Source organism: Zingiber officinale, chromosome 1B (genome assembly GCF_018446385.1).
Source record: "Zingiber officinale cultivar Zhangliang chromosome 1B, Zo_v1.1, whole genome shotgun sequence".
Taxonomy (NCBI): Eukaryota; Viridiplantae; Streptophyta; class Magnoliopsida; order Zingiberales; family Zingiberaceae; genus Zingiber; species Zingiber officinale.
Genome location: NC_055986.1, coordinates 39,957,804 through 39,983,453, shown reverse-complemented (window position 1 = coordinate 39,983,453; position 25,650 = coordinate 39,957,804). Strand labels below are relative to the sequence as shown.

Here is a 25,650-nt window from a genome sequence, read left to right as displayed (position 1 = left end):
TCCTCTCGGTTCCTATCGTAGTCTCTTATTTATAAAATATTATACCCACCCATACCCACCTTCTTACCCACCTTAAGGTGGCCGGCCAAGCCTAACTTGGAGCCCAAGCTAGGGTCGGCCAAACCAAAGTGAGTTGGTTTCATTAGGTGGTCGGTCGACCCTAGCTTGAACCCAAGCTTGGTGTGGTCGGCCACATTAAAATAAAAGGATTTTATTTTTTAAAATCTTTTTTTATGTGGAAGCCATAGTTTTAAAAGAGAGTTTAAAATTTAAATCTTTCATTTTATGGTCTGTTTGGGAGGAGGTGAGGGAAGGGGAAGGAAGGGGAAATAAGGTGAAGAGAAACTTTGAACCTTGTTTGGGAAGGAGTGAGGAAAGGGAAGGAAAGGTAAGGAAGGATAAGCTTTAACCTTCGTTACCCATGAAAAGAGAGATTTTCTTACACCCCGAATTGGGGTGTAAGGAAGGGGAAGGGAAAACAAAAAAAAATTATTCCAATTTTATCCATGTTCTTAATAGTTTAAGAAATGTTCCAATTTCTAATTTTTTTATATCGTCGGAGTCCAATTTCCTCTCCTTCTTCACAACTCGCTTGCTGCCAGATCATTAGAGGGGATCTGACATGTTTTCTAACTGAATTGAAATGAGAAACCATTTTTATCGTCAAAATTTAAGAGGATATCTACTATTTTTTAATTTTTCCATCAAAATTTAATAAATTTTTAAAGAATAAGAATTTTCGTTATCGGTGTTATTTTTCAAATTTTTTTATTTAAAGTTTTTAAAATTATTATTTTCATTATTTCTCATTTAATTACATGATTATCGATAATTCATTATTTTATTATAAATAGTATAAAAAGATTAATTTTTTATTAAAAATAACTAATTTAAATGATAATATAAAAAATTAATTTTATTATTAAAATATCTAATTTAAATTTATAAAAAAATATTAATATTATGAAAAATGTCTAGTTTAAAAAGTGAGGATATTTTTGTAATTTTATCTATTTAACCTTCATTCCCCTTCCTTTCCTCCCAAATAAAGTAACACATATTACGTTAATGAACCTTCCCTTCCTCCCAAACAAGGAGAAGTTAAATACTTTACTTCCTTCACTTCTCCTTCCTTCCCCTCCCTTCCCCTTCCGTTAATGAACCTTCCCTCACTCCATCCAAACAGAGGGTTATAATTTTCTACACAAGATTAAGAGAAAGATTTGATATCTTTCCTTATTTATAGTTAAAAGGAAGATTTTAAATTTTAATAAAACTTTCTTTTTTTATAACCATCCTCATGATTTTTAAAGAGAATTTTAAAATTAAATCTTTCCTTTATAGTTCTCAATACTCAACTCAAAACCAAATTTGCAATCAAAACTACTACCCAAATTATGAATGTAAACCAAATCATCAAGAGTGTGGTGACCAAGAGCCCATCTTCATCTAATATTATATTGCTTGATCGATTTGTTTCTTCAATATCGATCGTACATGCTCGTGAACCAACCAAATCAACGACGATAGAAGGCTCAACTGCAATTGCTCAAATGATCACGAAGGTCATTCGACTAGAAAACTTGTTAGCTCTTACACTAGCATAAAATACTTAAATCGAAGCTAATAATAACTATTTCATCTAAGTGTATAAAAGGTTTTGAGGTCTTATTGCTGAATTGTTAGAACTTAAAAACAATTCTTCCAAAAGCTTTGAACATGCATTGGCGCCTTCCAGTGGTAGCTTCAAAACAGCCACCTTTCTTGTAGCATTCTCAGCTTTGTTCCAGCTCTAGCTTGAGTAGCCTGCCCCACTTGTTCTTCACATTTTGGGTTAAAAAAAAAATCAAGAAAATAATTTTGGATGAAACTACAATCAAACAATAAAGAGGATACTTGTGCCGTTCAAGCAGCTTTCATCAACAACTTCAATGTAACGATGATGCTGGAGAAGACGATTTCAGCAGCTTCTTCAAGGTATCAACGATACTGGAGAAGGGCGGGCGCAGCCTGGGATCACTGCATGAGAATAAAGCATCACTGCCAAAATGATCAAGCACTTAGAGAATGTAATCGCCAACCCCTTTTTGTGATTAGGTGATGACGGTTTAAGCCAAACCTATAGTGCATGTATAACCCTTAATAATGCAGAGCTCATAGTCACTAAACCACACAAAGAAGACTAGTTTGTGTGATAATCAGAACGAATTAGTACTTAGTAGGCATAGGCTTGAAATATACTATTCACACACCCAATGCATAGATTTTCGGTATGTTCGGTTCATAAGAATACTATTGTATTTCCTATCATCCTTTGCAGTTAATTCCTCACTTCATTTCAAGGAAAACTTATTGCGAATATCTAATCTTGTTCTGTTCAATTCTTCAAGCGGTTAGAAGAAAGACCTAAGCTAGAGATCTAACCGACAGATTTTTCCTATTGATCAGAAGAAAATTTAATTATTGTAAAGATGGTTGCTATCATCCTTCTTCAAAGAATACACGTTCCTATCTCATTTTTTGTTCCTAGGAATCAATTTCAATCTATTTTGCCCACTCAACAAATTTGAAGAATTTGGAAGATATTCACTTGCGCAAATAATAATGGGATGGAAGCTCATAAAAGCATAAGAGGAACACCACTTACTCATCCCAACATGATTCCATTAGCGCTGCTAAGACGGGACAAGTATCTTGAGGGATTGCCAATCTTCTATTCTGAAAGGCAACTGCTCCAACAACCTGAAGATTAGAACATTAAATTTCCAACCATATCGCCAGTTAGTAAAAGTAAATACAAATTATTGATGGATGTGTCTGTGTATGAGTGGCTTGACAAGAAATGCAACAATAATATTCAGTAGGTTCGAATAGCTGAAACTAAGAATAATAGATGTTAACTACCTGTGCAGGGCTAAGGCCACGCCAAGGTTGTTTCATTGACAAAAGTTCCCATAAGATCACCCCAAAGCTGTAAACATCACTCTTTTCATTTGATGGTTCTCCTCGGAGAAACTCTGGCGCCATCCATTCAGGCTATAAAATGACAAAAACCATCGTGCCAACTGAAATCGTAGGATGAATTATGAAAAAGGGATTGCTCTAGATGATGTGTTTTCTCAGTGTACTTAAACCAAAATACAAAGCCAAAGAACATGTCGAATCTGGCATGACCCAGTTGAAGATCCTAGGTAGGTTTTCTGCCAACGAACTGACAGTCATAAGTGGACAAAGTGCTGTTGAAATCATTACTTTGTAACTAGAAACCATGTGAGTAAACTGTGACAAACCAATAATATATTTTGTAGTTTATGTATTTTGTTCAGTCCTAAATCCCATCCTTTGCCTTTCTCACAAACAAGAGTATGTCGTGGTTAAACCAACTACAACCTAAATCCTGCTTCCTATCTTTCACAAACATGGCCTTTACTGTAATAAGATGGGACGTCTTGTAAAAACATTTGAGACCATAAAAATTCCAACAATCAAGCAATAGCAGTAACGATACCAGCTACATCTTCTCCACCACTTCAATGTCCCTTACACCAACTACACCATAAATCCTTCTTTTTATCTTTCATGAACATCACATTTACAGTAAGATGGGATGTCTTGTAAGAACATTTGAGACCATAAAAATTCCAACAATCAAACAATAGCAGTAACGATACCAGCTATATCTCCTCCACCACTTCAATATCCCTTCTCTTCTCTTCTTCAATTGTCTTTGGCTAGAGGGTGTTCTGTAGGATCCAAGCTGGAAATGGTGAAAATGAGAAGTTGGCTAGATGACTGTTTTCATTTTTTGATAAAGTCAGCTTGATCTAACTGAATTCATTACATTGCATCCAACTTCCAGCAAAATTTACATATCTTTATGCAATTTCTTCAAATCTTCTGGTTCTCCTAGCTTCTATTTCAATCTCCCATAGGGTTTCCATTTATAGACAATGAACACATCGGTCCTTCTCCATCCCAATCCAATTCAACTTATTCTGATTAAAATTTTCTGAAATTTCAAAGCGTGTTCCTGACGGGGATAGCTACACAATTTTGTAAGGGTTTAGGTATTTATTAATATCAAAGACCATAAAATTTGACTCAAATTAAATAAAAAATATTAATGACTGATTAATCAAAGGAAAATAACTGCTTACTGTGCCTGCAACAGATTTTGATGATATGAAAGTGTTTGCCTTGAATCGCGATAATCCAAAATCACAAACCTATGAAGATTAGAGCAATGGTTATGCATTATAAAGACGGTTTCAAATGAAAAAATATCCAACAACCAAGCAAAGCTTGAAGAAGCACAATATACCTTCACTGACCAATTCTTGTCTACCAAAAGATTAGGAGACTTTAGATCCCAATGGACAATTGGTGGATTTAGACAATGAAGATAGTTGATACCTTTGGCCTACAATTTGTATGGGTCATGCCACTAATGCTGGCTTTGAATTAAATGAAACAGTAAACAATGAGCAAACGGCACAAACCACATCAAGTGCAATTCGCAACCGACGCCTCCTGTCCAAAATTTCTCCTGGAGCTGCTTTATGTATAAGACGGTACAGGGAACCCCTGTTTTCAGACATTCATTTAAAGATACAAATATTAACTGAGATAATGACTTTGTTCCTTTTAATAACAAGATGTGTTACAGGGATACCTTGGCAAATACTCTGTAACAATTGATAAATGTGGATGCTTTGTGACAGCTCCCATGAAAAGTACAACATTAGGATGGCGGACTCTTTTCATTATGGCAACCTGCAGTCATGAGAAAAAATAGACACCCATTTGAAGGATTATGAAATTTATGTCAAACAGACAAAAAAACACTAAATATTGAAGACTTTTATAAGCCTTATGATGCAATCATAAAGACTTGATTCCCGGCATAAGATGGCCAGAACTTGTATTCTGGAGAACCTACATAGAGCAGGTCCATATCATATTATTTTAGGATGCAGTATTTTTCTGATTGGGTATATATGTTTTCCTTAAAACAAAACCTTGAAGGCAAATGGAGCTTAAAATGTACATTATGAGTTTTTTTTTTTAAAAAAAAAATGAGTTCCCTATGTTGGCAATGGAAGGTGAAACAATAATTTAGATCCTTTTTTAGATAACAAGAAGTAGAATTTGTGAACACACTTTTCCATGTTATTTGTTTAAATTGACATGATCCTCCAAAATGATTACAACAGTTGTTAATTAAAAAAAAACTAAACAAAACTATCAACATCTTATACTTTCCTGTGAGTTGTTGGAGGGTATCACTTCTATCTTAGCATGTTCAGGATGATTGAAATTCTATTAATTGATAAATCTAACAACAGCACAGTACAATTTATAATCTTTACACACAATTTACTCACCTCCCTGAGAAACTCCTTCAATTGATCATTGTGAAAATCTTGATCTGCAAGAACCTTCACTGCAACATCCTGCAGCAGATAATAGACTTATACATTAAGTAAAACTTGGCATAATAGTTTTGATCAGTATCTTCTTCAAAATGGTATTATCATGACATGACTTCAGTTGCAAAGAGTAAATCTTCTCAGTATGTTTAATTTAAATCCTATTTGTCTTTCAGACTGTCTGATATCTCACCAGATATTTTAATGGTTAAGTAAAATTGGGAGTAGAATAATACAGCATGGTTGAGTTGTCACTGTTTTGTTCCTATATTGCATAATGCAAAAATACCAAGTAACTTAACAAGCGCCTAACTGTGAACTTGAAATCCCCAGCCACTGGTTGCCATGTATCAAAATTTCATGATTTAAGTTCTGTATACAACCATCACTGCATATAGCTACACATGAGCCATTTTGCTAAAGAAAGCTTACATATATGGTGCTCAAGTTCTAAGTTTTCAGTCACTAAAAAGGGTTCTACTTTCAATAGGTGCAGTGCAAGGACTGCTATGAAGCAGGTAGACTCAATATATTACCCAAATCAGAATAGAATTTGTTATACCAACATACCAACAATGAGAAATAAATATGGATTGGATGAAATGAGAGTGCGAAATGGGAAAGGGATTGAAAGTTGGTGTTTGGTTTGGGGGATTGGTGGTGGGTCCCACGGATTCAATCTCCCAAACATGAGAATGGGCCATTACTGAGCAAAATGAGGGGGAATGGAAACCCCCATTCCCATTCCCCACTTCTATTAATCTCATTCTCATTCCCATTTCCTTCCGCAAACCAAGCACCCCCTAAGACTGACAATATGGACACTCAATATAAGAATGAGTTGCACAATAACATGGATCAGCACTTGACTCCTTGGACACACCTCTATACATGCAATAATCTAAATATTGAAAGTTCCTTATGCCATGCAAGTTGTCCAAACTATTTAACGGTACACAGATTTTATCCTTCTGTTAAGCTCTATCCAAGGAGATATTACTAGTAGTATTTAAATCAATTAATTACATTATATCATATCAACTAAACTTTTCATGGGAAACCCTCTACCCTGACACCTTCCACTCGAATCTAATTGAGTTAGCTCTTCTAAGTACCAACTTCTAACTATAAACATATCCATGCCACTTCGACCAATTGTTTCTCATTTTGTCATCTACCAAAGCTACATATAATTGCTCTCAAGCATTTTAATTTTATAACTACTAGAGCTACACAAATTACCCTTGAATATTTTGTTTTTATTTTATATCATCTACTAAAGCTACACATAGTTGCTCTCGAGTATTTTATTTAGTTTTACTTTATGCTTTATATAGTAAGCCATCTAGGAAGTAAACACATTACATAAAAGTTTCAATGCAGTATGTTTTGTGTCTGATTATTTTGAATTAAAGGTACACATTCATCAACATATGACTAACATATTAAGAAATTTACATTTCAGAAATGCAAAGTGAACTTACCGATCCATGCCATTCAGCACGAAAGACAGTTCCAAACGAACCTGAAGACAATGTTCATGAGAAGCATAAAACTATGACGACTCATATACATAATTCTTGAGGAATAGAAAAATAGTTTCTCTATAAAAATTTTCCAATAGAAAAATACCAGCCCCAATCTGCTCCTTAATGTCCAACTCATCCCATGATATCTCAAGCCAATCCATAGCAAGTGAAGGCTCCAGATTCAGATATCTGCGTGCTATCGTAGAATTCCCCGTTTTCTCAGCCATGCTATCAGTTACCTTCAAATTGAATTGTTTGGAGGCTTCCATTTCAGAAGGGACATAATAGTTTTTCATAGTCATATGACTTATATCTTCAATATGAGCTCCTCTAAAATCTCTTTGTCCATCTGTAGCATAAATTTCTTGTATAGATATGTTTGAAGCAGCATTACTGACTCCTGATTCAGTACAAATATAATGACTGCTTTAACCAATGAATAAGATATTACACAGGACTAGGACCATACAACTCAAATTCGTGAATGAAAAGTAGTTGTTAACCTTAACAGTTGATTTCAGTACTCCAACTGACAAGTATTTTGGTATTAGCAATAGCCTAATATTCTCTCTCTTTACTATATATATGAATGTGTAATGTACTTCAGTATTGAGAATACTACAATGAGAAAAGTAAATAAATAGGTTATCATGTAAGGATTACAACTTAATTTAAGATAATGCATGCAGAACTGTATTAGATTAAGATGAGGGTGTCAGCAGCAGTAATTAGTCATCTCATTTGAAAAACTGCCGTAAGTGAAAAAATTAATAAATTATCATGAAAAGGATTACAAGTTGACTGAAGATGATGCATGCAGAATTGTATTAGATTAAGATGAGGATGTCAGCAGCAATAACAACTAGCCATCTTGTTTGAAAAGCTAGCTTAAGTATACTTCCATTTCCTAGAACTAGAGGTAACCCTAAGATTTTCAATGTGCATGCAGAAATTTGTTGTGCTCCAGCCAAAGGCCCATATTTCCACCATACAATTGTGAGAGAATTGCAAAACCTTTAACTTCAAAAAGCAAGAGAAAATTATACTTTTCTTTAATTTTTGAAAAAAAAAGGATAAAATAATTAAACTAGCATAAAATCTAAAACATGCAAGAAGACAGTACTCATATAAAATATGAGATAGCCTTATACTGGTAAATAAAATGAAATCTTCTTGAAGTAGAATGAAAATAATGACCAATTTTATTTGCAGCATGTCTTTAAGAAAATTTGTGGAGTAGGCAGAGAACAACAAGCTGCATAGTGAGAATTTCCAACAAACGTACCTGTTTGCTCTTCATTGAATATCTGATTCCAAGCCATCTCAGTATATGAGTTCTTGAAACCATGCAGATGTGGAACTTGGAACGGGGAGGGCAGTGATGAAAGCAAATGCCCATTAATTGATGAATCTGGTTTACATACTTTTCCTGGTTCCCCAACTAAATCTACCACATACTCCCTGTTAAATTAGAAACAAATAATGTGAATGAAGGATAAAGAATTATCATATGTCCATATATCATCACTAAAGATACTAATTCATCCCACTAATTCCACAGTGAAATAAAAAGAAAAATCACTAATTTTAACAAATGAAAGTTCTTTGTCCATATAATATTTCAATGACAAATCACCACCAAAAGATTAAGAAAAACAAGTGGAGTTCTAACCATCCATTCGAAAAGTGAAAATCTCAATTAAACGCAGGTCTTGATTCTTGTTTCTCCATTAAAAAAAAAATATCATCATACTTCCCATTACAAGATCAACTCCATTTTTCACATTGCAAGAAATTCTGCATCAAGTACATCAACTAAATAAAGATCAAACTAATAATTTCTTTGTAAAATGATAACCAGGGAAGGACATGGATTTTATTTTCTTTTTTACAAGTTGAATATTAGAGAAATAACAGTTGGAAAACAAAGAGACAAAAATATTGGAATTTTATTCAATTTTGAAATGGCACCTTATGTTGTAAACACCAAAACTCCATAGTTGTTATACATGCATAAACATTGACCAAATGCATGCTTGTAGAATCTTGATAATCTGACAAATACTGCATATAGTCAATGTGTTTGTTCCTCCAACAACAAATTATTGAACCAACATCACATACTTGTTTGCCATTCAAAGCTAAATAAACATGAAACTTCACATTGGAAACAAACAGTTTTAAAGGAAGGCAAAAGATCAAGGTCAGTCGTGAAGCATAAAAGATAAAGAAGTGGCACGTCTTGAGTCAAAGAGGAATTCCTTTGGAACAATTAAGGATTCTTTATGGACAAGGACATGAGCTGAAAATTAATACTAGATACAGAGGCACAATTAGCATCTCGAGATTAACCAGAATCTACATTCAGCGCCTTCAAAAATTTCCAACATAAAAAATGCCTTTCTTTTGCACATAAGAGATGAGTAGTACAAATGATCACGGATAAAAGATTATATCTAAAAACCAACCTAAGCGACTTTTTGGCATCCTCAACTTTCACCAAACAGGAAGATGGAAGTGCAGAAGAACAGTATTTACAACCATGAGCTATACGACATGGGATGCGTATGTAATCAGCCAATTCCTGCATAAAAAATAGAAGCAATAACTAATAAGATACAACTGATAAAATTGTGCATGAAAAAGTATATCATGTATGAGCACATAATCAAGTTTGCATTAAACTGTTCAGTAAGGTTTATAAAACATAATACAATTTTTTTGCTGATATCCAGCTACAAGAAAAATGTTTATAGTAACGTTTATAAAATGAACTTTCAGTAAGGTTCTATTGAACTTTTTAAAAAACATAATACAATTTTTTTGCATTATTTTCTGATTATGAATCCATTAATCCCATGCTTTCAGAATGAGAAAATGCTTTATTTTCTAACTAAGAGGAAATGAACTTCAACAATTGACTATCTAGACCAAAAAGGGAGTACGTATACTGATAGTTGCCAGAATTGAGCAAACTTTTGCTGATATCATGAGAATATTAAGGAAGTATATGACCACATTTTTATCATGGACAAGCAAAATTCTTGTTGATACCATGAGCAGACTAAGAATACAGAAGAAAAGGAAAGTCCATTGAGATTTGATGTTCATAGTGAATTGATCATGTCTGACCACTTAAGAGAAGGAACAAAATTACCTTGAAAAGAATAGCCCGATGCCTACAGAGTCCTACAGACAGGTTACCAATGGGAATGACAACACATCCTTTCCGTTTCCTAAGTTCTTTGCTATATGATTTCCACAATCGATAAAGATTTCCTCGCTCTGTTTTGAATGCACCCCTTCAAATTCCCATAAGAAATATTCAGATTCAATAGCCAACATAAAGTTCCTAATAATTTGGGCAAGAATAATCACAGGCATACCCCATAAAATCAGAAACAAGTTTAGCAAGCTTCTCGACAAGCTCTAAAGTAAATCCCAATGCACAGGAATATTCCAAAGCTCTATCTTCAAGCTGTGAAAGATTAGGGTCAGCATATTTATCAACAAGGATGGCTTCCATCGAAGAATCATTTGGATCAACTGTGTTTAGCGCCATCAATGTGGGTAACCTTCGTCCAACCTCTGGTTCATTGCACATTGCCCATAAGTGGGGATCCATTCCCAAAATGTTATAGAATCCATCTGTTATCTTATCTGAATATGACAAGCAACCATTGACCTGCACAAAAGAATTTTAGTGAGCTTGTCCTGAAAAATACAATTACACTAATGATGGGTATCAACATCACCATTACAAGGACAAAGATTTATAATAACCACATCCCACAGGACATCAAATAAGTAAACACTTACAGATGTATCACATAGCTTCTTGCTACACATGAAAATTAATTATGCTTTAATACATTCCAAATATAAAAAGAAAGACGGAAGACAAGTACTGAAGAAGATAGAACAAGACAGTCTGGAAAAAATTTAGATTTACAGTGTGAGAACATGAGATGGAGGTGCAAGATGAGTGGAAGAACAGAAGATTTACTCGCAAAACAATGAAGAGAAAATTTATTGGCAATTAAAAGAGAAGTAACTACCAAGGTGATTTATATACGTAGTATAAAATAAGAAAACCTACGAATTCAGTACTTAGAAAGTGAAGTTAATTTAAATTTAATAGGAAGTAACCAATTTAAAAAGGTTAAAACGGATTCTCTCTTCCTGGCCCTGTAGTAATTTTTCTTCCTTGGCAACAAACAAGAAGCCCAATTTAAACTTTCCATTCAAAAAGCTGCGATCGTCATTAATGGAAGAAGGCACCCATAGGCGATACGACAGTCCTATATTACTAAGCTTTAAGGAGCAGTGTGTATCATTAAGAGAGAAACCCACCCAGAGGCGATACGACACTGTCTCCGAGTCGGACGATTCACTGCAAGTCTCCTGAAAGTTCTCAGGCAAGAGGAGCGGCTGGCCGGCCAAGAACGCTTGCGAGGTGAGCCTTGCCGCGAGGGACGACTGCAGATAGTAGCTCTCCCGCGCCCTCTGCGCCCAATTCCGCTCCCTAAGCGCATCCCTGCACCCTTCCACCACCTCCAACAGGCTGTCCGTCCCCTCCAAGGTAGCCGTCGTCCCCGAAAGAACGTTCCCATCCACCGTGAACACGCTCCCGACAAAGCTGCTGCTTCCTCCAACGCTGGGCAACCGCTGCAGCGGAAGGAGCACTCTTAGGTCCTGGTCGCCAAGCATCTCCGGCGTCGGCATCAAGCCGCCACCGCCCTGGGGGCGGAGTAAGGGTCGTCGATCCTCATCGAGGCCTGTCCGAAACTCCTCCGGATACAGGTCACCAGACGCCACTCGACAGTGGCTGATACGATCAAGCAAAGGAAGGGGGTCGGCGGGGGAAATATCTGAGAGGCACGGGCTACGCAGGCCAAGGAGCAGCCGATGAGGCATTCTCACGGGTGCGCTCACGGGAATCACGAGCTGATGCTCGCGGCATCTTTCGCCGTCTCCAGGACTCGATGAAAAAAGAAAACCCTCGCCGGCCGATCGGGGAATCACCAAAAGGCAGATCGATAAACAAAGTTTATCGATGATTATTAGAGCCACGATCTCAATACCTATGCATCGGAAGGAAGGAGGAGGAATGGGCGCGGAGGAGACGACCGCCGGAGAAGCGCCTAAAGAAGAGGGTAAAGGCGGTGTACGAGAAACAATTGAAAATTAAATTTGTAAATCATATTTAGCCCCCCAAGGTTTATCTATTTACAGAATTGCTCAGCTTTAAAAGTTTCACTATCGCCTTCCAATTAATAATATAATATTTTTGCTTGATGGGAAAATGAGACGGTAAAAAATTGACACGCACCCATCATTGTATTATAAGGTGTCAATAATTAAGGCTATATTTTAGGATAAAATTTAAATGAGTATAGAAAAAAAATAAGTTTAATGAGTTCTTTTTCATTTTTACACTTTATTTAAATTATTTTAATATTATTATACCAGATATAATAAATTAACTTTTAAAAAAATAGATAAATTGGTAATGCATATTTTAATAGAATAATGATTAAGTTGAAATAATTTTATTGTAGATTATTGAAATTGTGATTATAATTGAATAATTGAAATACAAGTATTTTTGAAATAAAAAATATAAGAGGTATTATTGTTTTTTATTTAAAAAGTGTTATTTTAATTTTTCCAATATAATAATTTTCTTTTGGTTTAAAAATAAAATATTTTAGGTGTAAACTGCAAATTTTCCAGAAAATATCAGAATTTAGAAGGGTTGACGGATAACGCGCGGCGCACGTGGCAGCGCGAGTCGGTTTTGCCGTTTCAAAGTCCACGCAGCGGCGGGAGGCGGTGCCGGACGGACACGACAGCGCGGATCAGGTGCGTGTGCTAACCTGCGCGGCTCTGTCGGAAAAGGAATCATATGTCTGGGCTGGTTGAACCAACCAGAATGCACTTCGAGGGCGACGTGGCATAGTCCTATTGGAAACATGGACGGCCACGTCGATCAGTAGTCTTCGCGTGTGTACGGTACCCATCGAGACGGCCGTTTCTTATTATGCTGCAGATCTCCGTGGACTGCGCTATTTGCCCACACGTCGCCTTCGTATGCGACCAACATAAAATAGTTGGAAAAGTGAGCATTGGACACACTTGAAATTGATCAATTTTTTGAAAAATATATGTAACTTTTAAATTTCTTAAAAATATATTTATTTATTATTTCCATCACTGCGGTGCTATAAAAAAAATAAGGTGATGTTAATTTTTAAAATACAATAGTTATTTTTGAAAATCAACATTATAATAATATTTGATCCGGTGGTGAAGGAGGGGGCCCGGTCATACAGTGGTCAACGACACATGGGAGTCAAAGTCAAGATGGGCAGACCAATGTTTTGGCCGAGCGGGAAGGTCACCTCGCCGATCGACCTTAATAGCGTCCGGGCCGGCGCGAAGACAACTCGATCATAGGTCGAGTTTCCGATGCTCAAGGGGTTTCGTATAAAAGAGGTGATGCGTTGACCGGCAAGTCCGCTCGGCCGAGCTACCGAATAACTAAGGCTGCATGCCCGTCCGAGTATGCGACCGAGCGGCTCACCCGCTCGACCTAGTAACAGACGAGAGAGAAGAGAACAAAATAGACAGCTGGCGATATCCTTCTCGAGACATGTGCCGCCGACAGACAACATGGTCGGCGACCAGACCGGACAGAAGATCGTACGACGGAAGTTTTCACTGTCATGTCAGAGATATGCTCGGACGGTTGCGGTATGGCGTCAGACACACTTTTCTGACACGTCCATTTTGAGGTATACTTTGAGGAGCGTGCACGCCTCAATAAGCGTGCCCGCGTCCCCGCGGGATCCTATATAAGGACCCCCAGACTTCGACGGAGGTATGCACGATTATTCACTGTAGCTATAGTTTCGTTACTCTGTTTCCACTTTATTTCACCGGTGCCTGACTTGAGCGTCGGAGGGTCGTCGCCGGGAACCCCCTTCCCGGCTCAGCTTTGTTGCAGGTTTGCCGGAGGTCCACGTCATCTTAGAAGTCATCTGAAGACAACAGCGAGCGCCACGTCCCCAGCGCCCGTCTACTCGACTCTCGGATATGATCAATTTGGTGCCGTCTGTGGGAACACACCTGAATCCGAGTCGAGAAGATGCAGGAAGCTGGACGTTCACACACCGTGACGTTCTCTCCCAAAGAACTTGACACACTCATCCAGGCGCGAGCGACAAAGATAGTAGAGCAGCAGCACAAAGTATTAGCCGAACGGATGGCGCAGCAGGCAACCTCGGCGTCGGGCGGCCGAGCGGCCCAAGAAGATCGACCGGAGCAGTACTCCACTTGGGCACAGAATAAAGGTCAAACTGGCACACTAAGAGACGTGTCGCCCGCCCCTATTCCGTTCCATCGGGCCCTGTTCCAGACCCCGTCCGAGTTAGCTCAAGGCAACCAAGGGTCATCTGATGAAGCCCCCCGCCCGGGATGTTAGGAAGGGCAAGGCACCTCAGACCGAGTCATCTCCCGAGCGGATTAATCGTCAATTTTCCGAAGCAATCTTGCAGGACCCGCTCCCGAGGCACTACGCCCCACTGGCGATCGAGGAGTATAGCGGCGTGACCGACCCGGACGACCATCTCAGTAAGTTCGACAATGCCGCTACTCTCCACCAATACACCGACGGAGTCAAGTGCAGGGTCTTCCTCACCACCCTATCCGGCTCCACACAACGTTGGTTCCGGAGGATGCCGGACGGATCAATTCGGAGTTTCAAGGAATTCCGAGCGACATTCCTCCACCATTTTGCCAGCAACCGACGCTACAAGAAGACCAGCGTCAGCTTATTTTCCATGAAGCAAGGGCCGAGAGAAAGCCTCCGAACCTACATCCAGCATTTCAACCAGGCGGCCATGGATATTCCCACGGTCTCATCTGAGACAATGATGCATGCCTTCACTCAGGGCTTGGTCAACGGGGATTTCTTCCTCTCACTCATCCGAAAGCCGCCCCCGCGACTATGACCACATGCTGAAGAAGGCAAACGAGTATATCAACGTAGAAGAAGCTCAGGCTACCAGGAGGAAAGAAACCCCGTCCGAGCCTTCAGTTCCTGCTGAGCGGAGGTCACTGTCCAGTCATCAGCCACCAAGAGGACCCCGTGCCGAGGGAACGCACCCTCATTAGGAAACAAGGTCGCACGCCGTCCAACATGTGGCGGCCGATCGGCCCAAACCAAAGGGGAAGGTATGGACTCTCATGTTTTGTTCGCTTCACCAGTCAGCCACCCACAACACTCGTAACTGTCGAAGTCTTGGCCCGATTGCTCACCCGGCGCCGAGGAGCTATCGACGCCGATCACCTTCGCCCGATCGACACCAGAGTATCGGGCGACGGGTGGCTAGGGAGTCCCCCGAACAACCACATCATCATCAAAAAAGAGCCAATCCTCAAGTCTCACAGGAGCAAGTGAGACCGTCCGCTCGGGAGGAAGAAAACAGGAGCAACATTGCTAGGGGTGAGATTAGCATCATTGCTGGTGGACCAACAGGCGGTGACTCAAATCGGGCCCGAAAGTCACACGCTCAGTAGCTAAGGATTCATGCAGTAGGCTGCGGTCAGGAGCAAGCACAGGGCCCTGAGATCAGCTTCGGACCCAGAGACCTTGAGGGAGTTGAAGTACCGCATGACGACGCACTTATCATCCGGGTGGTAATAGCAAATTATACTATTCACTGCATATTCATTAATACAGGTAGTTAGGTCAATATTATTTTTAAGAAGGCGTTCGATCAACTGCAAATTGACCGAGCCGAGTTGCTGCCTATGACAACCCCGCTATACCGATTTACTGGCAATGAGGTTCTGCCGGTCGGGCAAACCAGGTTAGCCATCTCGCTCGGAGAGGAGCCGCTGCGGAGGACACGAACCACGAACTTTATTGTGGTCAATGTCCCCTCCGCCTACAACGTGATACTGGGGCGACCGGTTCTCAACGAGTTCCGAGCAGTCGTCTCAACCTTCTGTCAAAATATCAAATTTCCTGTCGAGAACAAGGTGGGAGAAGTCCGCGGTGATCAGCTGGTCGCCCGACGATGTTATGTGGAGATGATCCGAGCTGAATCGAGGTCCGCTCGGAAAGCGCCGCGCCTTGAGGTAAACTCCATAACCGAAAAGCCTCCGTCCTTAGTTTATGAAGAAAAGGAAGAGGTGCAGATCCAGGATGGCAGACTGGGAGCCACCACGTTCATCGCTTCCGACCTGGAGATAAATCAGAAGGAAGAGCTAATCAATTGCCTGCGGCGCAACCACGATGTCTTTGCATGGTCAACTCACGAGCTACCCGGTGTCCGGCTGAGCGTCGCGCAGCATGAGCTCCACGTCCGGCCGGACGCTCGGCCAGTGAAGCAGAGGAAGCGGGACTTCAGTGCGGAGCAGAACGTCATCATCCGAGCGGAAGTGGAGAAGCTCCTTGAGGTCGGCCACATACGGGAGGTGCAATTTCCCAAGCTGGCTCGCGAATGTGGTACTGGTCTCCAAGCCGGGCAATAAGTGGAGGGTCTGCATTGACTTCCGGGATCTGAATAAGGCGTGTCCAAAAGACTTTTACCCTCTGCTCCGAATTGACCAGATGGTGGATTCGACCGCTGGATGCGAACTGATATGCATACTGGATGTCTATCAGGGTTACCACCAAGTACCACTCACCCGAGAGGATCAGGAAAAGGTGAGCTTCATTACGGTGGACGACACCTACTGTTACACCATAATGCCATTTGGACTGAAGAACGCCGGTGCCACATATCAGCGGCTCATGAACAAGGTATTCCGAAAGCAGATCGGGCGAAACTTAGACGTATATGTTGACGACATACTTATTAAATCAATCCGGGCGGCCAACCTTTGTACAGATATAGAAGAAACCTTCCAGACGCTGAGGACGTACGGAGTCAAGCTGAACCCCCAAAAGTGTCTGTTCTGAGCAAGGAGCGGTCGCTTTCTGGGGTACATCGTTACCGAGCGGGGTATAGAGGCGAATCCCAACAAAGTGAAGGCACTGCAGGACATGCTGCCTCCCAGAAACTTGAGGGAAGTGCAGTGCCTTACCGGTCGGATAACGACCTTGTCACGGTTCATCACCAAAACGGCCGATTGGAGCTTGCCTTTTTTTCAAGATTCTGCGCTGAGCCACCAAATTCCAGTGGGACGGGAGAATGCGACCAGACATTTAAGGAATTAAAGGTTTATCTAAGCTCTTTGCCTGTGTTTGCTAAGCCCAACATTGGTGAGCCGCTCCGCATCTACTTATCCTCGACCGAGCATGCTGTAGGCTTGGCGTTAGTACGACAGGACGGCGAAGAACAGCCCGTGTATTTTCTGAGTCACATTCTAAAGGATGCTGAGTCCCGCTACACTGGCCTCGAAAAGCTTGCCTTCGTGCTAGTCCTCGCCGCTCGGAGGTTTCAACCTTATTTCCTCGCGCACACGATAAACGTCATGACGAATAGCCCTCTAGGAAGAGTTCTCCTCAACCCGGAGGCGTCCGGACGACTGATTAAGTGGACAACTGAGCTTAGTGAATTTGATATCCAGTACCAACCTCGCACGACCATTAAGGCACAATCATTGGCGGACTTCGTCACCGAAGTGCATAATCGCGAGCCCGAAGCTTTATGGAGAGTATATGTGGATAGGTCATCCACTCGGCTCGGGAGTGGTGTTGGTATCCTATTGATCTCTCCTCAAGAAGAGCGGATGCATCTGTCCGTCCGGCTGGACTATCGGGTAACCAACAACGAAGCAGAATATGAAGCCCTCATAGCGGGATTACAGGTCGCTCGTCATGTGGGAGCAAGCCGCGTAATGATCTACTCAAACTCTCAGCTTGCCGCTTAACAGCTCTTAGGATCTTTCGATATAAACAACCTCAAACTCAGGCTCTACGCGGAAGCTTTTGAAACGCTCAAAACCAACTTTGGCGAGGTTGTCATACAGAAGATCCCCCGAGCGGAGAACCAGGCAGCAGATGAATTGACCAAACTTGCAAGTTCAATAACGTCGATCGTCATCCAACAAACGATTGAACATGTAGCCTTAGTGACTCACATTGACAGAATGGAGAGCCTCACGTTCCCGAGCGACTGGAGGACGACCATAATGGAATTTTTGCGGTCGGGAGCTACGCCATCCGATCAGGAAGATGCCCAGTTGCTGAGAAGGAGAGTCGAACGGTTCACCCTTATCGGGGATCATCTCTACAAGAAGGCTTTCGCCCGACCATTGCTAAAATGTGTCAGCTCGGAGGACACGGAGTACATACTACACGAAGTACATCAAGGATCTTGTGGAGGACACCGGGCGGCCGCTCCTTGGCGAAGAAGATTCTGCTAGCCGGGTACTTTTGGGCGACCCTCCAGGAAGATGCCGCTCGGACCGTCGCCACTTGCCTTTCCTGTCAAAAATATCACAACTCCACCCATCGACCCACGGAGGAGATGAAGGTGTCTACAGTGTCCTGCCCGTTTGACCAGTGGGGCATGGATATTGTGGGACCTTTCCCGATGGCGACCGGACAACGGAAGTTTTTACTTGTAGCGGTGGACTACTTCTCCAAATGGGTCAAGGTCGAGCCCTTGGCAAAATAACCGAGCAGATAGTCAAAAAGTTCATCTGGCAACACATAATATGTTGGTTTGGCATTCCACGTCGGCTCGTGTCTGACAATGGACGGCAGTTCGTCGGGCAGCAGCTCCAAGAATAGTGCGAGGGATATGGTATTCAGCAACACTTCACCTCTGTAGCCTATCCGCAAAGCAACGACCAGGCCAAGGTCGCCAATCGGGAGATCCTTAGGATTCTTCGAGTTCGACTCGACCATATCGGTGGCAACTGGGTAGATGAGCTCCCAAGCATGTTATGGGCGATTCGCACTACCCCTAAGGAAGGAACGAGGGTCACACCTTTTCACTTGGTATACGGAGTAGAGGCTGTTATGCCCGTAGAGGTCAGAGTAGAATCCAATCGGGTGCAACAGTACGACGCGAGTAACACCGAGCGAAGGCAACTAGAGCTGGACTTGATAGACGAGGCGCGAGCCAAAGCAGCCATCCGGCTAATGGTGTACCGGCAGAGAATGAGGCAGAATTACAACAGGCGAGTAATTCCCAGGGCATTCCAGGTCGGTGACCTTGTATGGAAGAAGGTAAAGCTGGTCGGCGATGTGAGCAAGCTGGAGGCTCCCTGGGTCGGCCCCTTCAAGGTTGTCAAAAATCTTCGATCGGGCGCCTATTACCTTGAAGACGAAGAAGGACGGCAGCTAGAGCGACCATAGAGCGCTAACCATCTCCAGTCGTACCGAGCTGGTTGAAAGGTGCGCCAATGTAATTTATTAAGTGTATTTCCGTCCTTCCGTATCCTTTGCTCGGAGGAAGGAATTCATGAAACACAAGGGTATAACCAGCTTCCGCCGAACGGCTATACTCCATCAAACCGTCGAGCGGGGACGACCAGCGACTATAAACCCCCCGGCCTGAAGGCCGTCAAGCGGCGACGTTAAACTCTAGAGTCAGATCGGCGACTATAAACCCCCCGGCCCGAAGACCGTCGAGCGGCGACGTTAAACTCTAGAGTTAGACCGGTGACTATAAACCCCCCGGCCCGAAGACCGTCGAGCGACGACGTTAAACTCTAGAGTCGGACCAACGACTATAAACCCCCCGGCCCGAAAACCGTCGAGCGACGACGTTAAACTCTAGAGTCGGACCGACGACTATAAACCCCTCGGTCCGAAGACCGTCGAGCGGCGACGTTAAACTCTAGAGTCGAACCGGCGACTATAAACCCCCCAGCCCGAAGACCGTCGAGCGGCGACGTTAAACTCTAGAGTCGGACCGGCGACTATAAACCCCCCGGCCTGAAGATCATCGAGCGGCGACGTTAAACTCTAGAGTCCGACTGGCGACTATAAACCCCCCGACCTGAAGACTCTAGAGTCGAACCGGCGACTGTAAACCCCCGGCTTGTAGACCGCCGAGCGGCAACCATAAGGTTCAGCCCTGGCACCGCGTAAACCTAATGGGACTTACGGAAGAATGATGGTCTTGTACTCGACTGCCGAGCGGTAGCTTGAAGATCAAGAGGCGAAGGCTTGCACGAATCAGATAGCTCGCTCGAATACACATGACAATTGGACAAGCAGACAAGGAAAGGCCAAAAAAGGTTCATTGATCAAAATAAGCAGAACGACAAGTACACATAGTGAAATAGGCCGAACGGCCAGTACACATCCACGACTTCACTTAAATAATTAAAAATCTCATTCGGAATCGTGATTAGAAGATCAGCATGATCGCGGACGAGAATAGTGAAATCCTCAGGAAGCCGACCCTTTGTCTTTAGATAATCAGCCGTGGCGGTGATGGCCAACTCGAAGGCATGGACGAGCCGAGCGCAAGCTTTTTCAACAAATTTCTCTGAGCGGATGTAATTCTGCTACATGACAGTAAATCGACCCAGCTCGGCCTCCTGATATTATTTTAGGGCGGCTTGGGAGGCCTTGAGTGCCTCTTGAAGGGTCTTCAAGTCGCCCTGGAGAGCGACCACCTCCGCGGCCCACTTTCTCGGCGGCGAGCAGATCATTTAACTCCGTGACCTTTTGCTCGAGCGCTCGGGCCTCGACATTCTTTGCCTCCAGGTCGGTGACGACTCTATTCTTCCTGGAGGTAGCCAAGTCGATCTTTTTATCATAAGTCTTCACTTAGGCCTCGAACCGGTCTACCATAGTTTGCAGGCCTGAAGATTTGTGTCGCTCGGCCTCTAGCAGTTTGTTGGTCTTATCCAGGTCGGCCTTCAGTTCGGCATAAGAAGGGCCTTGAGGGGGAGCCCCACCAGAGACCTTGAGCTTTTTGAACTCCTCTTCAAGGAAAGCTAAGCGGTGGCATACCGCTATACTTTCCACCCAATACTGCAACCAGGTCAAAAGGGAAATAGTCAGTACCGAACGAAGAGGAAAATTTGAAGGCTTGTGATAAAAGTTACCCCGGTGGTTTGTTGCAGATAGCTATTGCCGAGCAGCCCCGGGGGCATCAGACCCACGCACGCTCGGGCATCCTCCCAGACTTTTGCGACGGGTCCCCGGATGGTTATTAAGTGTTCGGGGCTTGCCGGTTGTTCGATCGTCTGCAAATATTCCTCTGTCGGTAGGTGGAGTAAGGTCTTGATAGTCATGCATTGGCCCGGGGTAGACTGAGAGGATGCTGAAGGGGCAGAAGACTGGCCGACCGGCTCAGAGTGAATAAGGGATCGCTTGATTACCCGCCGAGCTGGAGGGGGCGAGCTGAGACGCTGAGCAGCGAGGGGGTCGGAAGGTCAATCTCCTTGAGATAGGGTCCGGTTAGAAGACGGGGCTTCCACAGTCGCTGGAGTCAGTGCAGGAGGATCGTCCATCCGCTCGGACTCGTGAACGGCTGAGTGGCCGAGCGGGTTGGTGTGCCTGTTCGACGGCATTTGCGTCCAACTAACGGGAGTTCGTCATCAGAAGACTCGGCTTCCTCAGGCTGAGTAGCCGGTTGAGTACTCGACGGAGCGGTCTCTCCAGCTGCATCAGTAGTGACCGTCCGAGCGGCAGACGCATCGCCCGCCGTCTGCACCTCTTCGCTCTCACCTTCATGAGAGCTGACCGGGGAGATGCCAAGTCTCTCCGCCTCCTGTGTTGCAGCCGCCTCTATCTCGGCGGCCTTGCGTTTCAGCATGTCGAATACCACCGATTTCATCATAGTCTCGCCTGCAAGAAAGAGAAAAGAAATCAGTTAAACTCAAGGAAAAGGAGAGAAAGTTATTTCTTACCCTGGTCGTTCGGAAGCCGCGTTCGGATCGGGCTTAAGACGAATAGATACAGCATCCCTTCGGGCAGCAGCTTATGGATGTCCAGCTTCAGCCCGGCCAGCAGGCTAGCCGTGTGTAGAAAAGCGGGCTCGGTCCTATACCTCTTCAGGTCGGGGGGGAGGCGGCAGCGAAGTTTGCCATTGGGTTCGGAAGGGTGGCGGCTCGGGAAAACTCAAAAAGAAGAAATGGTCATTCCGGTGCTTATTGGAGGTAGGCATTTTATCAAAGAAAATCAAGCCGATCCGAGCTTGAAACAAGAAGGCGCCCAGCTCGAACTGCTTGGAATAGTAAAAATAATGAAAAATCTGAGGCTTAAGGGGAATGTTGTGCACTCGGAAGAGCACAACTACGTCGCACAGCAGCCTGAAGGAGTTGGGCACGAGCTGGCTGAGCAGAATGCGAAAGTAGTTGCACACTTCTATGATGAATGGGTGGATGGGAAACCTAAGGCCACCTACGAATTGGTCGCGGAAGAAGGTAATAGTGTCGGCCGGCGGGTTATGAGGCTGGTCGGACTGTTCAGCTAGGATGAGTTTGTTGTCAGCAGGGATGTCATATGCATTGATCAGTTTAAAGGCATCTCCCGAGTCGAACCGACTCTCCATGGTTTGATACCAAAGGCCGGGAGAGGGGGCGGACGAACTGGCCATGATCGGAAAATGAAAACGCTGAAGCTTGTCGGAAGGATTGACGGAAAGAACGACGAAAGAGGCGACGCCAAGGAAAGCAAGGGGAAGCAAACACGAAAATAAGAGAGGATCAGAGATCTTACAAAAGTGGACCTAGGAGAGGGAGGTGGAAGATCGTCGGAGCGCTGGAGGCAGAGGAAGCCGATGAAACACGCGGAAGCAACAACAATGGAATAGTTGTCGGTGCCGGTGCTTTATAAACATAGGGCTCGGTCAACCTTAGCCGTCCGATCCAGGTCATCGGGATCGAAGTCGACATCCGACCGTTGAATTCAAACCACCGCCTGTCCCATCGGAGCTGACGCCCTCGTCGTATGATGACGGCGGTGGCGCCACGTGACGACAGGTTAAAGGGCGGCATTTAATGAACGCCATTACACAGGCGTGGGCGCGTGCTCGCCCTTAATAGCAGGGATTTGTACGAATTCCGAGGAGATCCTGAAGATGTCAGCATTAATCGCCCCTCGGGTCGGCAAGGTAATCAGCGGCAAGCAAAACTTTCCAAGGCCCAACAGGTAGGCTGCCGAGCGGTTGCCTGGCACCATCACAGTGCCCGAATAGAGAAGCACCCACCTCAGTGGTCAAGCGATCGCTAAACCGCTAGACTAGTAGTCCAGTCAGTCAGACTTTTAGCTTCCTTCGACTAGATTTGAGGGGGAGGCACGTGATCCAGTGGTGAAGGAGGGGGCTCGACCGTACAGTGGTCAACGACACGTGGAAGTCAAAGTCAAGATGGGCAGACCAATGTTTTGGCCGAGCGGGGAGGTCACCTCGCCGATCGACCTTAATAGCGCCCGGGCCGGCGCGAAGACAACTCGATCACAGGTCAGGTTTCCGATGCTCACGGGTTTCGTATAAAAGAGGCGATGAGCCGACCGGCAAGTCCGTTCGGTCGAGCTACCGAACGACTAAGGCTGCATACCCGTTCGAATATGCGATCGAGCGACTCATTCGCTCGGCCTAGTAACAGACGAGAGAGAAGAGGACAAAATAGACAGCTGGCGATATCCTTCTCGAGACATGCGCTGCCTACAGACAGCATGGTCGGCGATCGGACTGGACAGAAGATCGTACGACGGAAGTTTCCACTGTCATGTCAGAGATATGCTCGGACGGTTGTGGTATGGTATCAGACACACTTTTCTGACACGCCCATTTTAAGGTATGCTTTGAGGAGTGTGCATGCCTCGGGAAGTGTGCACACACCCCCTCGGATCCTATATAAGGGCCCCCAGACTTCGATGGAGGTATGCACGATTATTCACTGTAGCTACAGTTTCGTTACTCTGCTTCCACTTTATTTCACCAGTGCCTAACTTGAGCGTCGGAGGGTCGTCGCCAGGAACCCCTTCCCGGCTCGGCTTTGTTGCAGGTTCGTCGGAGGTCCACGTCATCTTAGAAGTCATCTGAAGACAGCAGCGAGTGCCATATCCCCAGCGTCCGTCAACTCGACTCTCGGACAGGATCAATATTGTTCTTAAAAATCAACATTACAATGCCCTAATGTTCTTTAAATATAACATAAGAAATTAATATGGCCAAAAATATTTAAAATTACAGGAATTAAAACCTTTGGAAGAGTAAGTTTAACATATTTATTTTAAAAGAAAATAAAGAAGTCTAAATTATTATAAATATTGTTATAATCATGTCATCCAACAATCCCCACTTTAAGGCATAAGATCATCCCAACTATATTGAAAAAAAAAAATAAATCACTAAGATACTTTGATCGGCCAAGTGATCTCTTACGTGAGAGAATCTAGAACAAAATAGACTTTGCAATTTGAACCCGAAACCTATTATGGTAACTCTTCACTTGAATATCAACTCCACTACGGCATTAGGATGAATATAATGTTGGTCGGCTATTTCTATTATCTTATACTTAATCAGTATCTCAATGATTAAACAAATTATTTAATGAGATGGCATTAAATACCCTTGTCGAGTTAATCATGTACCATAATACTCATCGTATGAAATATTTTTATATTTATTTATTTTTTAATTATATTCATTGACCTACACGGCTCCACCCGAGCCAAGCTTAGCACATGACTAAATAGGGGGTTTCGGTCCCATACCACACAACCCATAAAGCCTTTTAGCCATATCTATTTCACTATCCCATAAAGTATATTCCATAAAGTAAGAACATAATCCAACTAATTTTCTTTTATACCCAATCATAGCACTAGTTTTTATTAATGTTTGTCCATTCATCACTTTCTCTCCAGCATTTCTAGGTCACTTGATCATGCATCTGGAATAATAGTACATCGAGTCCTTTCGAATGAGTCTAGTGATTAGCACATAAAATATTATCATCATGAGATCTGGGATTCGAATCTCGGAAAAGTTGAGATAAATACCCTCTTTATGTGCTAGTCACTATTCCAAAGGCTAGTAGCCGTCCGTAAATTTACTTCCTTCGTGTTGGCCTTGGGACGGATTGGTGGGGGCACTGGGGGCGAGCGTATTCACTTTTTGTCACCATGAAATAATAGTACACCGATCAAATACTCAAATAGTCAATCAAACATTATGATTTAAATATCAAATATGACATATTATAAGACATTTCTCTTTAGTAGAATGATAAATTTAAGGACGTTAGCCGCTCCAAATGGATAATCATGAGTATTTTTCAATTTATCCTAATGATTAATAAAAATTTTTATATAGTCAAACTGATCAAGAATAATCAATTCAAAAAATTAAATATAGATTATTAAAAAAATCACTTGATCTATTGAATTTGGGTGGATGAGCAAAATGAAAAAAAAACAAAACAAAGGAGTGAGAAATGACTCAATTATATGCTTAATTTGGATAGTGAGCAACATGATGGGCTCTACCACCTTCCACTTATTGAAAAAAAACAGAGCGCACTAAACTATACTTCTTAGCTTGGAATCCAAGCTAGTCATAGTGTCGCCTTTCACCAATCACTCATCATCATTGAGATTATAAATAATAATAATAATAATAATCTAATGTTTTAGAATAATTATTCAAAATGTGGATATCTTTAACAATTAATCTGCCCAACAAATCTTGGATCTTCTGTCTCCATCTCTATAAACCTCTTACCTTTGGCAGTATCCTTGGAACAATGATACAATT

The 25,650-nt window shown here is 42.8% G+C and overlaps 1 protein-coding gene across 2 annotated transcripts; it reads right to left on the bottom strand.

Moving 5' to 3' along the window:
• Positions 1 to 1,545: 1,545 nt before the first annotated feature.
• Positions 1,546 to 12,128, bottom strand: LOC122055356 (serine/threonine-protein kinase CTR1-like). 2 transcript variants are annotated; one of them, XM_042616753.1, is made up of 16 exons: positions 11,312 to 12,128; positions 10,345 to 10,643; positions 10,116 to 10,260; positions 9,427 to 9,542; positions 8,244 to 8,419; positions 7,062 to 7,358; positions 6,914 to 6,954; positions 5,385 to 5,453; positions 4,673 to 4,773; positions 4,500 to 4,584; positions 4,322 to 4,420; positions 4,158 to 4,226; positions 2,905 to 3,036; positions 2,648 to 2,742; positions 1,897 to 2,019; positions 1,546 to 1,820 (listed from the first exon to the last, which is right to left on the bottom strand). In XM_042616753.1, the coding sequence occupies exons 1-15, from the start codon at positions 11,873 to 11,875 to the stop codon at positions 1,929 to 1,931; spliced, it is 2,379 nt and encodes a 792-aa protein (XP_042472687.1). In that variant the 5' UTR covers positions 11,876 to 12,128; the 3' UTR covers positions 1,546 to 1,820; positions 1,897 to 1,928. The 2 variants fall into 2 exon arrangements, with proteins under 2 accessions (XP_042472687.1, XP_042472695.1); XM_042616761.1 differs by lacking the exons at positions 1,546 to 1,820; positions 1,897 to 2,019; positions 2,648 to 2,742 and having other exon boundaries at positions 2,992 to 4,043.
• Between the last annotated feature and the right edge of the window lie 13,522 nt (positions 12,129 to 25,650).